Here is a 16,686-nt window from a genome sequence, read left to right as displayed (position 1 = left end):
ACAGCTCTTGCTCGCCAGCTTGCCTGGGAGCTAATGTCCGAAGGGAGAGGGCAGTAAATGACAGGGAAGATAGTGGACATGCTTATTGACCTACACATTCAGAGTATTGCAGTAAGATAGCTGCCTAAGGCATCAACCAGAGCCGTGGGAAAAGGCTTCCCAAGAAATAGATAGAAGCCATGATCAAAAGTAGAATGTTGCAGGTAGCTCACAGATCTTCCTTTCTAATGCCCCCTTTCCTTTCTCCGTCTCTTTCCAGTAGTGGAAGTATGCGTACCCCAGTATTCTCCGCCTCATCGCTCAACTTATGTAGTGCTCTCCCCAGTCCAATTCCATGCAGCTGTTTGCCAACCTCTACTCCTGAATATGCTGGCTTTCTGGGACCCTAAATAAAAAGGGGTTGTTTTTTTCTTTGTCTTCTCCTCCTGGCAGTTGCTGAGATTTAAAACTTGTCTGCCCCCTTGTTTTCTTTGAAAGTCAAATAAAATTGGCCTCCAGCTTAGCAAAAAAAAAAAAAAAAAAAAAAAAAAAGAAGTAGGGATATTCTTTTTTAATACAAAGACAGACAGAAGGACAGAGAGACAGACAGACACACTTTAAATAATGAAAATAAACCTTGTATTGGGGTTATCCATGAGGTTATCCTAGGTCTCATTCAAGGTCAAGTGAAAAAACGCTCGCAGTGAAGGTTCTCAGTGATATAATTCGTCTCATGGGGAAGCCTCATACTGCAGAGGAAAACACAGCCAGCCTTGTGCAGAGAACCCTTAAGGGTATAGATTCTTAAGAGGAAATGCATAAAATTGACTGACCTGGAAGTCTGAACAATTTTCATAACTAAACAGAATTTATTAGATATTTCATTCTGTTGTCAGCCATGATGAGATCAAAAGAGAGAAGTGAAATGAAGGGAGAGAATTAGTTTTGAATATTACTACTGAAAGTTTATGCATAGAAAGTTCCAGCTTTCCTTTGCTAGTACAACTTCAAGTTGACTGGGGAGGAGGAGAAAAATGTTCATTTAGAATCAATGTGACAGCTTGACAGCTAACGTCTGCTTAGAAACCATAGGTCGTTAAACTCCTTTAAAAATGCCAAGTATACCTCTGGGTGGTGGTGGCACACACGCCATTAATCCCACATTCGGGAGGCAGAGGCAGGTGAATCTCTGTTAGTTCGCAGCCAGCCTGGTCTACAAGAGCTAGTTCTGGGGCAGTCCCCAAAGTTACAGAGAAACCCAGTCTTTGATATATAAAAAAAAGCCAAGTATGAGCCAGGCAGTGGTGGCCCTGGGAGGCAGAGGCAAGCGGACTTTTGTGAGTTCGAGGTCAGCCTAGTCTATAAGAGCTAGTACTAGGACAGGCTCCCAAAGCTACAGATAAAACTGTATTGCCACCCCCCCCCAAAACAAAACAAAAACAAATTGCCAAGTATAGTCATTATTATAATGTCTATGCTGAACATACATTTTAAAATTTTTTTATTCACTTTGGGTGTTCTAGCCTGTGGAATGGTATTGTGCACATTTAGGATGGAACTCCTCTTATCTTAATCAGTCTAACCTAAATGATTTCTTACAGGCATGCACAGAAATGTGTTTCCATGGTGATTTGAAATGCCATCAAGGTGAACCACTATCTCCACCCCTTATCAACCTGACACCCAAATACATCATTTATTCCCCAACAAAATATTTTATTGATAGTTTTGAAATTTTCACATAATGCAACATGATCTTACTTCATCATTAACACAAGGTAATAAACTGCCCATGCACGGTTGGCCACCTGTCCCAAACCCACTGATGTTCTTATCTGTAAATGACTATAGAAATCGGATAGACTGTTGATAGCTTCGGGAGAAAATCTCAGCTCCCTTAATTTAATCAGGGAAGTCTCTTCATGGAAGAGCAAGAACCTTCGCTATTTCACTTCTTAAACATGTTTTTCCCTATCCCAAATGAGAAAAAAGAAAACAATACTTATCAAACATGAGCCACATAAAGTCAACCAATCTCCATTATTTTTTAAAAAAATCTCATCTATTTTGAATTAACTCAATTTTAAGCATGACAGAGTTTTTCCTCCATTCTGTATTCCTCATGTGATATTTGATTTGTCTCTTCTTTTAGATACTTAAAATCATCTGTTTTATAACTATTTTATACCTTGCATCCTTACCTAGAATTAATGAAGTTGATGATCTTGCAGTCATTTATATAAAACCTGAATTTTATATTCTACTACAGCTTTCATTCTAATATCCAAAGCTCAATGGGTATAAGAAATGAAAAAAATGTGTCCTATAAAGGATAAAAGAAAAATATTCAAAATTCAGTCACCAATAAAAAATTCTCATCTTTATTCCTGTAATGAACAATAGCGATTTCAGGACCTGAGATTACAAAAACCAAAAAAAAAAAAAAAAAAAAATACAACTAAGAATGTATTATTTGCATTCTGCTAAAAATACATTCAGGGACTTCCAACCAAAGGTGTCCTTCCTTTATCAACTGAATTTTGGTTATTTTAATTTTAGAAACAAGGTCACCTATATTATAAATATTCACTGGATAAAACAAAAATATTGTTATCAAGATACATGCAATTCTATTTTTCTTCTATATCTTTGAATAAGAATGTTTTATTCCATTCTAAGCATATTATACCAAAATAAAGATAATGCTAACACCAAGGCTACCCCAGAAATGAACCATAATATGTGTAAAACCTTCCTCCTGTTTCTATATGTTGATCTATCTGTGAACGATTTGTGTTGTTGAAATCATCTTACCCCAACTTGAGGATAATGTTGACATCAAGAATATCTGACAGACAAAGAGAACTGGAAAGAACTCAGTAGAAGGTGGCAGCACCCTTCCATAGTCACTAAATTCTGGACTCTAGTATTATAAAGTAATATTTTACTAAGATAAATATACCTGTAAAGATTTTTTTTAAAAAAAAAATTTTTGTACTATACTTCTGCTCTGCAAAGTGCCCAGATGCTTAGTTATCAACCAATAGCATTACTGGGGACCCAGGACTTGAAAGACTACTAAGTGAGTTCAAGATCAGATTGACTTGCATAAGACCTTGGCTCACAAACTCAAAGGTGGGAATACAATTGAGTGGTAGAGAGCTCAAGGCTCTTTTCCTCATCCTTTTGTCTTCCTTGTAGCCTAAAGTGAGCAGCTGCTTCCACAATGCACTTGGCTGTAAGAGCCTGAACTGCCATGGACCAAACACAACTGGGGCAGCAGACTTGGAACTGAAAATCCACAGCTGAGGGGTATTTGTAAAAACAAGGCAAGGCTGCCTTCATGGTGTGTAACTGTTTATAGTTCTTTGATTCTTAGCTGAAACCTTCTTAATTAAATGCAGTTTATAAATTGATTATTCCTTTGGAAAAAAAACCCACAGAAACTAACAATTCCTAAGACAGAATGAAGAATGTGAAATAACGCTACATTTAAGGAGTATGTAAGTGGATGGGGGATTCTTAATAGTTACACAAGATGAGGAACCTGGCATTCCTATAAACACACGGACTGCCATAGTGAATTGAAAGCATAACCTGGAAGTGAGGCAAAGCTGTGGGGAGCAATCTGTAACAAGAGACTACATCGGATGAACGCCTTCAGGAACCCAAAGGGGACGAGCTGGAGCCATAAGTTACAGGAAGGTTAGCAAAGGCAAATCTAGATTATTCACTTCGCAAAATAATAAGGTTACTTAGAGGAAATAGAAGTAGATTTGGGGAGAAGGAAAAGGGGGAAAGGCTGTGTGAGAGAGACTGGGATGGAGAAGAGAGAGAGGAGACAGAGCAAGTGAAGTACCAAGGAGGAGCTTAAATGAAGTGAGAAGCATTGGAACCAGGGTGAAGATGATTTGGACGCCTTAGAAGTCTGGGCGGCAGACTCTAGTTCCCAGACGATAAACACCATATAAAGGGGCATAAATGCGGGAGAAAAATGATTTTTTTTTAAATTTTTAAATTCTGGTGGCCATGGTGCATGGTTTGATGTGACAAAAATAATAATAAAAACACTTGGTTGATTGATATTTTATATCACTCCTGTTAGTAGGATGTGAAGCATAGTCTGCAACACCCAGTCAGGTCTGCCAACTGAGGCTCTTGTTAGAATCGTACCGTCTCTTTGCTGCTGATGGTTCCTGGTTACCCTCTCCCAGGTGCCGAATTGAAACACTCACTAATATTCCATAAACTAATCTTCATCTCAGTGTTGGTATAACCGAACGCACACACATAGACACAAGAGCTACGTGACCGGCACAATTCTACATTCTTTCCTTGAAGTGGAGGCATTTCTAGGTGCTTCTAAATACTGATTTTGATCTAGTGTTGAAGGAAGACAAAACTCACAGTGTATTACCTGTTTTGAAACCTGTTCCAGCTATCGCCTTAAGAAAGGACCAATTAGAGAAAATCCTGATTAAATTATAAGACATCACATCCTTAACACATTTATACTTGCATGGAATTTTATTCAATATCAGAAATAATCTTTCCACAAAAAAAAAAAAAAACAGAACAACACAAAAAGAGTAAGGGCATGTCCTTTGTCCTAAATGTCAAAACATTAAAAAAAAAAAACCAAAAGAGTATTTATAACATTTATTTTCTAGGTAGTGAAAATGTTCCAAAATCCTAAGTTTATGTGTGCATGATTCACTACGCTAGGCTCAAAAGCTAGCCTAATGGAGAGTAAAGGCATTCCGAAGGGAATCACTACGTACTCATTTCTTAATTACTTGGTATATAACTTTGTTGTGTTTTGTGCTCTTACTGTAATAAGCAAATGCCTGTGTAAGTGAGAATGAGAATGGCTACGTTTCTGTAGGCACCGTCTTATTAGTATATGATGTTGACATATACATTGTATGACAAATTTTGCTTTTCTTCGATTGACTACTTTTCACAGACTCTTTTTTTTTTTTAATTTCCCTTGGGAAAATATTAACGACCAGACACTCATAACTCAATTATGTGCCGTAGATTGCTGTAACTCTAAAGAGAACAAAGGACACCTTCAGCCCTCAGAGTCCCAACATGTGTGGTTGCTTTTCACAGAGCAGTCCGGATCATTACCGAAGGGCACTGAGCCAATGCAAACCCATAGGTCTAAACACTGCTGAAGTACTACTTCTCAACACTTACCAGCTACTGTGGAGTACCTTTTAGCACTGGAGTGATTTATACAAAATTAAATGGTGGAAACCTACATAAACACACACTGTTTCCAATACATATATGACTTTCTTATGAATTACATGTTTTAGAGAAGTACAAGGAATTTCAGCAATGGGGAAAACCACTAATTAAATGAAATCTTCAAATAATCATTTATTACAAGAATATCAAAAGATATTTCACAACATTTACTTTATTAAATATTAGCACATTTGAAGCATGGAATATCGCCCAAAAAGTTATGCTTAAAATAGTCCAAAGGAAGTTGTGCTATCACAACTTATTTTAAGCAATGATCTAATACACTCAGTTCAGATAAATGAACCTTTTCTTCCAATCCCTGAAGGCAAAGAAGAGAACAAGAACAGATTCCTTTAAAAGCATGAATTGCTTTTTGTTATTATACTAAACCCAGACATATTTGGGAAAATGCATTGAAAGTCAGATTGTATAAAAGCAAAATTGCAAAATTCAATTTTAGCTTCGTTTGTAAAAAGTGTTATCTTCTACTAAGATATTTACTGATGGCTGAGATATCACCGGATATCATCTATCTATGTCAAGGTTATGAATGTTTTTAAAATAGATTCCTGAATAAAAAATACAATCTTAAGAATAGATAGAATGGAACCACAGTATTTGAGTGGATGTTACTCCTTAAATTCTAGCATATAATCTACTTTCATTTCATGTTACCTTAAATAATACATAGACTATAGAATAATTCTAATTTTTAAAAGACTGCTTTCCAAGTAAATGGATTAAAAGAATTTGAGTAAAACTTCTGGAAATATTTTTTTCTCCCCACTTTTCTTCTAGAAACACAGCTTCTATTAATGCACCTATAGATGTTTGCTTTCAAAGACACTTAGCAAGTTTGAACATTCAAAATAAAAACAAAAGCTAAAACACAACTCATTTTTCCTTATATTAAAAACATATAGAATTGCTGAGAAAAATAAATGATATAAAGGAAGTCTTCCATGCAAGGGCTAGCCATCTAAGAAAATTATATAGGGTGAGCCTGTGGTACTTATGTATTTAAATATTTGTGTACACACATGTGGATTTTTGCTTGCTTGTTTTTGTTAAAAAAGAAGTAGCAGTCAGGGCTGGGGAGATGATCCAGATAGTTAAGTGCATGGAGTCTGATCCCAGCAGTCATAACAGAGTGGGTTTGGAGGCGTGCATCCCGAATTCCAGCATTGGCCAGGTAGACACAGAAGGATCCTTGAGGCTGGATAGCTTACAACACTAGGAACATCCATGGTTCCATGTATACTGAGACATGTCTCATAAAGGTGAAGAGTGAAAGAGATCTTACACATCTTCACACACACACATACACACACACACACACACACACACATAAACCTGTATGCATGCACATACTCCCACAAACATTCATCAAACTAACAATTAATTCTTAGTAGACACAGTATGTCCCCTCTTATACTAACATATTCTATGTATTTAATCTACTCTTTTATTTTGGTGTTACTTCGGATTGGACTCTGGGCCTAATGCATGCAGTATAAATGCAACAGCACCAAGCTTGAGATCTACAAAAATGAACAGCACAAAAGGAAATTCTTGTGCTGGGTCTGACATCTGACTCCTGTAATGCCAGCTTTCTGGAAGTGAAAACTGGAGGATCACCAGAGCTGATAAGCAGACTGGGCTAGAACGTAAGAAGCTATCTCAAAGAAGCCAAACCAAGCAAGTCAAAAAAGAAGAGAAACATACAAAGCGAATGTCTGTCTATATTCAGGTGTTCATCAAGCAACAATAATACATATGCAGATAAACATTTACATGCAGACTAAAGTCTCAAGAACAAACCTTATTCACTTAACCAAACCACTGACATTTAGTCATGAAGTGTATTTCATACGTATCAGGATCAGAGAATGGTCATTATAGGTGAATACAATAAGGTAGTTCAATGTCTCTGGGTGGCTGACTGTAAACAGAGCTCAATACTGACTCTTATTTACCTGACTCTTACAAGAAGTCTACCTTTATGAAGATAAATAAACTAATCATCCCTGGTGCCTCACAGGTTAAGAATACTTCACACAATTTGTATTTTAATTTTTCAATCCCTCTAAGCTTTGGTATATCTAGGTTTCACTGTAGATAACAATATTTGCTAATCTCTTAGAGAATGTTAGTTGATAATACCGAAACTTTTATTTTCAGCATTGCTTATCTCGTAGAGTATAGTGGAAATTGTATTTTGGATTTTAATTGGTATTTCTTTTGCAATTTTAAAGATTTAATTTAAATTTAATTGAAACTGACACTCAAAACATGACAATTTTATGAACCGGGAAAATACCATTTCATGTTTTACACATGTAAAAATTAAGTAATATATAAATCAGATCTAAACCTCTCTTTCTCCTCATATACCCCTTCTTTATTTTAGTAACATTCAAAATTCCTTCCTCAACTTTATTTTTCAGATAATTTCTCACAGCTAACCTCTTAATTTTTTGAAGAGTCACCATACTGTTTTCAATAATAACTTCTCACAGAGATCCAGCTGCCTCTGCATCTCAAGTGCTGGAATTAAAGGTGTGTGTCGCCACCACCCAGCTCATTTTCCTTTCTCAATGAAGTTCCTTTACACCTGTTGAAAGTCAGCTGAATGTTATCTGTGATAGTTTCGTTTGCTTTTGTTCATTGGTCCATTTGTCTGTTTTTATGAAAATGCAATGGAATTTTGATGACTCTAATTTCACAATAAATTTTGAATGCAACTTAACCTGTGAGGCACCAGTGATTATTAGTCAAGTCATACAACGCCTCTGGTTTTCTCCTTTTTAGTAAAAAAATAATAATAATTCCTGATAAGATTTTAATTTCATATAAATTGTTGAGACTTAAAGTAGCCTACCATCTCACTTGAGTGTTTTCTGTGCTGATGAGAACACAGAAGTCTGGGGGCTGGGACAAACGTTCTGTTTATCAGACTGAGAGTTCAACATAACTTCTAAATTTCTGCTCATTTTTCTGTCTGAATGATCTGTGGATAGACAGAATGGGCCATTAAACTCTCCAACAATTGTTGAGTGGGAGTCTTGCTCTTTCTTTAGTCTATTACTTTCTGCTTTACATGTTTGGGTGCTTTTATATTAAATGCATTCATACTTAGATAAGCATTTCTTTCTGTTGAGTCAAACTCATTGTTATAATGTAATGATAACTGTTCTTTCCTCATTGACTACCTAGAGCACCTGTCTTTGAGCTCTGGCGTCAGTATGTGGTCTTTATATTCTCTCCGATACTGGTTCTGGTGCATGTGATCCCAGGAGTGAACCACAGATACAACCCTGTGTGAGCCTTAATGCTCCTACAGCAAGATAGATCACCATCCCTGCTGCACCGTTTGTGGATTTGCAATAGATAAAGTTTCTATCTATCTAAACATGGCACAGTTCCATGTTTTGGTCAATTGGGTTAGACGAGACGAGGTTTAGAATATTCTGTCCATCTCCTAATTGTACTAGTACTGATCAAGACAGATAGAGTTTAGAATGTTCTGCTCAACTCCAAATTTTAGTGGTTATTGTCAAGTCTTTAGCTTAGACTTAGTTTCCTTTCCCTGACTCAAGCACCTCTCTCACATGCTTAGCTGAGTTGAGGAGGCAATATGAGCTAGCATTTCCTTCTTAAGCCTTCTTCAATATGTCTTTTTTTAAATATTTTTATGGTTTATTTAACTTTATTTTATGTGCATTGGTGTGAAGGTGTCAGTTCTCTTGCAACTGGATCTTCAGACAGTTGTGAGCTGCCATGTGGGTGCTGGGAATTGAACCCAGATCCTCTGGAAGAGCAGTCAGTACTCTTAACCACTGAGCCATCTCTCCAGCCCAATATGTCTTTTCTTTATATCATATTAAAACCAGGTTTCATGGTCACTCGTCACATGCCTTTCGCTCTTATGCAACTTTCTGGCTATGTGAACTGTTCAGACTGATGTCTGTGGGGTTACCGTTGTTGGGGGATTTTACTCAGACAACATCCTTCTTTTTCTCTGTTTCTTTTAATGGTAAGACTTCTTAGCCAATTTGTAGTTGGAGCATTTTGAGATTTCATTAGCTCAGAATCATTAGACCCTGGTAGGAATTTGTTCAGATGCGAAATTAAAGTATGGGGAAACAATGTAAAATGCTATCATAGTCTTGACATAGGAGTATTTAGTAATTAAAAATTAATAAAATTTTCTTGTTGCATATTCAGGAAAGAATACATGTTTACTTTTGAATAATTCTCTTGCAATATCTTCATTATATATGCTTTCTCTTCTAATATATAAGTAGATATTTTCACACTTTTGCTGCCTTCATTCATGTTTTCAATGGCTTCAATATTATACTCACTGACACAAAATATGCATATATACTGAAATCCATAAAAACATAAAATGTTTGTCCCAGGGATTTTGTTTTTAACTGCCTTCTCTTGGTTTTGACACATGGAAACACTCCTGAGTGACACTGTCACCTAAAACAAAGCAGAGGCACAAGGCACAGAAGAAATTCAGTGAATCCACCAACAGGGTATATAAATAAACTGACCTTCTTAAAGTTTTTGTTTAAGTCGACCAGACTGAGCAGGAAGACGTGGTCCTTGACCCCTAGGAGCAGCCTGCCCCTCTCCTCATCTACAAGGAGCGTCTGAAAATCCAGTCCTTCCGACGAACCCAGAAAGGGAGTGCAGCTGTTGGAGAGGAGCAAGTCTGCGGAGAAGTCAAAAGAGGGAAAGGAAGGGAACGCTTTCAGCATGAAATGTATTCACCTGCCCGAATATACATAACAATCCACTTTTTGAACATACTTATGCAGCATGGATGTTCCTGTGTTGACACACTGGAACAAGTTGAACTCCTTCGGAAACAGACACTTTTCCTTAAATGGTGACATGATTCTATTCTCTGTATAAAATCCATTTTAAAATTAACATAAAATTTTGAACTATGAAATACAAGATATTAAAAAGCAGGTCATAAATTATAATTTAAAGCATTCTTCTTTTTTAATTTTTAAAAATGATAAACCTAAGATGCATCAACAGAGATAAAAGTGTGCCATAAATATCATGGTATTTTCTTCGTCTTGTGCTTTTTAAAAAATTTTACTTAGTATGAAAAATGTTGGCATTATTGTGACATTTCCCTTCTTATTTCACATTGCACAGTGTTTACATTCACCTCTTACATACCGTGGCTCTCCTTCCTCCCTTCTGATCTCCTCCCTCTCCCTAGATAGCACCTCCAACATTCACGTCAAAAGCAAGTGATATTTTTTTTTCTGAGTACTGTTTCATTTTCTGTTTATATTGTAAGTCATCCTTTTACCCACAAGTAAGGCTAATTTGTTGTTTCCAAGTTCTGGTAGATATAATAAATTATATGCATACAAGGGTTTTTGCACATAAATTTTTGATGTCTTTGAAATAAAGCAAAAAAAAAAAAAAAACAATTGTTGGTCACATATTTAATTTTTCCAGAAGTTGTCCCATATGCTTATCGAGATGTTTCAATCAATTTGCATTTTGATGGATGATGATTGCATGGTCCTATTGTTCTATTCACATCGTTGTTGCCAGCATTTGAGATGTGACCCTCTTGATAGACAGGTATTGTGGTGTCATTTTACTTTGAATGTCTCTGGTGACTCTGGTAGGATATATGAGTTCCCAAGCTTATTTGAAATTTTATATCCTTATTGGTGAGGTGAATTGATGGAGCCAAGTGTACCGGCGGTCGGAGGAGTTTGGAAATAACCAAAGATAGTCCTTTATAATAAATCAGTTTTAATAAAAGGAGAAATAAGGGAACTTACAGAGCCAAGGGTCCAGCGAAGCGGGGGGGGGGGGGGGGGGGGCAAAAAACAGGGCTCCTTCCGGGACCCGGTCCTTTTTAAAGGACCTTATTCCCCTGGGGCAGCCACGCCCCTGAACGCAGGGATTGGGCCAGCTGCCCCAACATCGAATATTAATGCCTTTAATTCTGTTCTTTCAAAATTCATTTTGTGTCTTACTACCGAACTGTAGCAAGTCTTTTTACAGTTTGGCTATTTGTCCCTTGCGAGTCAGGTGTTTTCAAATATTCACTTTCTTGAATATAACAGCTATTTTTTTTTTTTTTTTTTTTTTTTTTTTTTTTACTTTCCAGGACTGAAAGAAAAATCTTTTATAAGTAAAACTCGATTTGGAGAGCTGGAGAAAATGACCTTGTCTTAATTGCACCTATTCCTCTTTCATAAGGATGTGGGCTGGGTTTCTAGCACTCATGTGGTGGTTCACAAACTCCTGTAACTCTGGTTCCAAGAGATCAGGCCCTCCCTTCTGGCCTCTGTAGGCACCAGGCACACAATAGTGCTCAGAAATACATGCAGACAATACACTCATAAACATAAACCACATGTTTTAAATGTAGCAAACTAGAGATTTAGCTTTTAAGTCTGTGTGTGTGTGTGGGGGGGGGGGGTTATGTGCATGTGAGTACTGTTCTTCCAGGCGAGAGGTGCCAGATCTCCCTGGAATTCAAATTATGGCAGTTATGAGCCGGGGATGCTAGGAAGGAAAGGCACGTCCTCTGAAAGAACAGTATGCATTGTAAACCTCTGAGCGAGCTCTCCTTCACCTCTTCCTCCCGTTCGTGGTAGTGTTCAGGATGGAGCATTAATGGAATGCCTGCACTCTCATTAAATACTTAATTTCTTATTTTCTGAGATTATAGTACCATCAAATCTCTCCCGTCCCTTTCTCTTCTCCAAACCTTCCCATGTATGCGTCCTTTTTCTTTTCATGTTTGTGGCCTCTTTTTTCTTTCATTGTTACTTGCACGTATGAACTTATAAATGTATATGCATATACATCTCTAAACACATAGGTGCAACCGGCTTTGTCTATGTCTGGATAATGTTAATTGTATGTGTGTTTTCATAGCTGGCCATTTAGCACTGGATGACCAATCTGTGTCCTTTTTCCTGGGGAAGACCATTATTCTGCCCTCAGCCTTGCTTAGTTGTCTGTAGTTCTTTGCGTGGTGGAGGCCTCCTGGGCTTTTCTCATGCACTGTAGCATGTCCGCTCATGTTTAGGCAGTCATGTTGGTGAGTCTCTCTGTATATTCTTTGTGATAGGAAAGTATAGTAGAAAACCATAACCAATCCAAAGGAAGAGCTGGGAAACCCAATCTCAGTGAAAACATCTACAAACCAGCTCCCACACCTATTGTTCAGGAGCCATTATGTAGATTGTAAGAGCCAAAGTTCAGGGAGTTTTCTGTGAGCTAGTGTCTCCTAGCAGTGCACACTTCCTTACTATTTCAGACCTACATTTCTTGCTCAGATGCATGCTTCACACAAAGTTCTAAACAAAAAGTTGAATACATCTCTAAAGAAGTGTGGCCTGAAACTGGAGACAGAATAAAAGATGTAAAACTGGAAAATAAAAAAAAATGGAAACCTTCAAATGACTTCGTATAAATGTAACTTCACAAATGAAACCGTTTCATCTCGAAGAAGTGAAATGCGTATCCTATAGTTATGGTCTTTGGTGTCAAACCTGGTAATTATCTTGTATTTCCTAGTTTCCTTCTCTTTCATGCCTATTTGTAGGCCCAATGCACATGGTTTGCAGCAATGATATCAGATACTTTCAGGTAAACTAGATCTTTGTAACACATTTCTTTTAACCAAAGTCTTTCCTATAGTATCTTTTATTTCTCTAAACCTAGAGCACTGATAACCATTAAGGGAGTAGTAACAAATTTATCACTTTATTTTTTTTATCTAAGGTTGAGGATGTGAAAATTTAAAAACAGTTGGTAAGTTTGACCTAATTAACTATTAATTACTACGTTTTTCTACTGCCATTTATTAATTGTTATCTTGCTCAATTTATAAAATAGACTTGAAAAATTATAATTTAGAATGTGAAAAAGGTGTAAAGATGTAACACAGCCAGGTGTAACACAACTCAAGAGCTTGTGGTTACCAAACAAAACTCTTTCTTTAATATTTAGAGAGGACATTTATGCAGAGGGGATTGACATTGAACTTTATCTTCATTTTTATGGAACTGAGTGTCATTTTTCATATGAGAGGTACAATATTGCAATATAATTTTACAACTCCGAATGCTATGTTTTGGACTCATTTCCAATGAACATTCCACACTGGTTGTAAGTAGAATTGAGAAGAAAGTAATGGCATTTAGGCATGGGCTAGGGCCAACATGATTAAAGCCTTTTAAAAGAATGCATTTCACACTACCCTTCGCGCAATCAGGCAAATCTGTATTTTCCTTGGGATTTCTCTTAGGTAAAGCAGAAATGTGAAAAAATTAAAAGTAATTGAAGAGACTCCCAAGAGTATATACTCGCTTAACTAGTAAACAATTTCGTTTGATAGAAACCCTCATGACTTCAATGTTTCAAAACCGATGGCTGTTCTGAAACATGGATTACATTGAAAATTATAAGATGCAATATGACATGGCATAAAGAATGATAGGGCCAGGAATGCAAGAGTTAGATCAAACCACCAGTGCCCTGTCTGTGGTTGACTAATCGTTGGCAGGGTGATATGGTGATCTAGGACAAGTCCCTTGGCCACCATGACTCAGCTTCCTAAAACACAAGTGAAGATAATAGAAATCATATGGCAACCGCTGTTAGCTCGCAGGACGAAGGCGTTAGTGTGAGATTGGCCTTAGAACAACAGTTGGCACACACCCCATGCTGTGGATTGATCAACTAGTACAAGGATGATGGGTTCTTTTTAAACTCTATGTAAAGAAAGTATGACATTTGCCCATTTCTATCACTCTCTTGTACAGCATCTTCCTGCTGTGTCCTTTACCTACCCTACATCATCATGGCTTAAAGTCACTTAGAGTAATAAGACCTGATGAATCATCAAGTCAGTGTAGACGAAAGCTGCATTGTAACCCAATACCTATGCCACCCACAAATCTTCATCATTCCAGACCAACACTGCAACTTGTAACTTGCTATGTCACTACAATATAGCCAAGTACCAGTCAATAAGAGACTTTGGTAGAGACTGTACATTTACACCTTTTAATGCAGTTTATTTTTTTTTTCTCTCATGGTTTATTTTTTTTTATATTTAAAAATTTCCATCTCCTTCCCTCCTCCTCCCCCTTCCCTCCCCTCCTCCTCCCCCTTCCCTCCCCTCCTTCTCCCCCTTTCCTCCCCTCCCCTCCACCCATACTTGATATTGATTATTGTGACCTATACTTGTTCCTACTTTATAAATCATTGGGCGTATATGCCTAGAAAGAAAATAATTTATGGAGGCTTCACTATTCCTGCCAGTTTCATTATTCTGATTGTCTTGGAAATTATTTCCTACTTGTGTGTGTTATGGGGGGAGGACAACTCTGTGCTGTTGCTCTTTCTTGGTACGTACTCAATTCGTGAAAAAGACCAGCCTTACTTGTATTGAAATTTCCAGTAGTTATCTTAGTGTCTGAGAAAATTAAGTACTTAATGACTATTTGTAGCATGGAATTCAGTCTATTAAACATGGAAAATATGTGTGGGACCACAAGAAGTGAAACTAGACGTACAGACAGTGTCAAGATAGCCGAGGGCAGTGATGTCAGGCAGGGGAGTTAGGCTATTATGTAGGTGACTGGAAGCCGTGCACATTTTAGTTTTCAAGGAAGTGGCAAAGTCTCAAACTGAGTGTTAGACTGATAAGTGGGCCCACAGAGCTCACGACGGATGATGATGGGGCCTGGTGGCGTCAAGAAGACTACCCAGGAATCTCTAAAACAAGAAAAGTCCCTGAAATACACCCAAGCAAGGAGACAGACACTTAAGATACACTTTGTGTATTTCAAAGTTTTTTTTTCTTCTAGTTATGCATGGAGGAAAATAAAGTTGATATATTTATTTGCTGGATTCTATTTCACCATAACAAATTCTATTTGGTTTGGTTTCAAACAAACTTAGCAAGAAAACAGCTGCAAAAATATTGACTAACCTGAAGCATCGTCATTTCCAAATGATTTAACGTTGTACTGCAACAAAGCTAGCATCAAAGTGATTAAAGCATGCCTCACCGGCCTTCTGCAGCCAAATAAAATAATTAGACTGAAGAATTACACATGAACACTTCTCGGGCTGACAGACACGTTAGGAGGGGTCCTCGGGACAGAGATTGGGACAGGTTCCTCTTCCCAAGCTTATCTTTCTTGCATTCTTGCCAAACGCAGCAAAGTTGTTGCTTGTTTCCATGGGATCATCAACTAAAACCTACACAATAACAACCCTAGAGAATATATCTTTACACCAAAAGCTGACACATACCATGAGCTCCAGGAATCAGATGTAGAGACGTGGCTGTTCTGAGTGCAAATGGAATTTTATGTTTTCATCTAAACTGGACATTCTCAGGGGTGCAACTGTCAGCATTCTCGTCTGTAAGCCCTGTAGTCTTGCTGGGTTTCCTCCCTCTCTGCCCTTAGTGGAAGGACCAGTGTGTCCCTTCACACATCCCATGCCGAGGTCTCCTGTGAGCTTACTTACTCAGGGGCACCCTTGCTTGGGATGCCATCAGCATTTACACTGGGGCCTCACATGGCTTTTTTGATCCACATAAACTCTGAGCCGACCCACCGAAGCTTCTAATCATGCCTTTTGTCAGTGCATTCCTATTCTCCTCTCACCCTCTCTCAGCTTTGGAATTTCACCCAGATACTCAAACCATACTTCTGTACAAGAAACACAATGTTGGAAAGCAGATAATATAATTACTTCCAAAGGAAATGAGGTAAATATATCAGTAATTGTCAAATATGTTTAAAGCATAAACAGTATCTTCTGCGGTGGATTTGAGAAAGACACCAGAGGTATTCATTACAGTGAATTGGGAAGGGGTTGTGAGAATCAGTAGCAACATAAAGGATTCACAATCCCAATCCTTCAGGTATATGCACTTTTTCTTTTCTTCCTTTACACTCTCTTTCTTTCTGACTTTATTATTTTCTTTTAAAATCTACCCCCTTTCTCCATCTCTCTGTCTCTGTCTGTCTGTCTGTCTGTCTGTCTCTCTCTCTCTCTCTGTCTCTCTCTCTTTCTCTGTGTGTGTGTGTGTTTGTGTGTGTGTGTGTGTGTGTGTGTGTGTGTGTGTGTGTGTATAATCAGAAGACAGCCTCAGCAGTTGGTCCTATACTTCTGTCTTCTCTGAGTTTCTTGCTTGCTGCTGTGTTCTTCAGGCTAGCTAGTTCATTAGCTTCCAGGGCCCATGTCTGTCTTGCATCTCACTGTAGATGCACTGGGAGTAAAAATGCATCTCCTCTTGCTTTTAGAGGGTTTTGGGTATCTGTAATCTCATCCTCACATTTAGCAGAGTTGTTTCCCTACCTAGCTCCTTTATGACGCAGGTCTCATGAAGCCCAGGTTGGCTGGAGCTACCATGTTTTC

The 16,686-nt window shown here is 37.8% G+C and overlaps 1 protein-coding gene across 1 annotated transcript in view; it reads right to left on the bottom strand.

The window, feature by feature from the left end:
- Positions 1–16,686, bottom strand: part of Sema3d (semaphorin 3D) — a 189,499-nt gene that overhangs the window by 91,807 nt on the left and 81,006 nt on the right. The window contains exon 3 of the mRNA XM_038315362.1: positions 9,801–9,961. Within this exon, the coding sequence (XP_038171290.1) occupies positions 9,801–9,961 (161 nt within the window). The remainder of the gene's footprint in view (positions 1–9,800; positions 9,962–16,686) is intronic.

The sequence above is a fragment of the Arvicola amphibius genome, chromosome 18, assembly GCF_903992535.2.
Source record: "Arvicola amphibius chromosome 18, mArvAmp1.2, whole genome shotgun sequence".
Classification (NCBI taxonomy): domain Eukaryota; kingdom Metazoa; phylum Chordata; class Mammalia; order Rodentia; family Cricetidae; genus Arvicola; species Arvicola amphibius.
The sequence above is the reverse complement of the archived record's forward strand: the minus strand, read 5'-3'. Positions and strand labels throughout refer to the sequence as shown.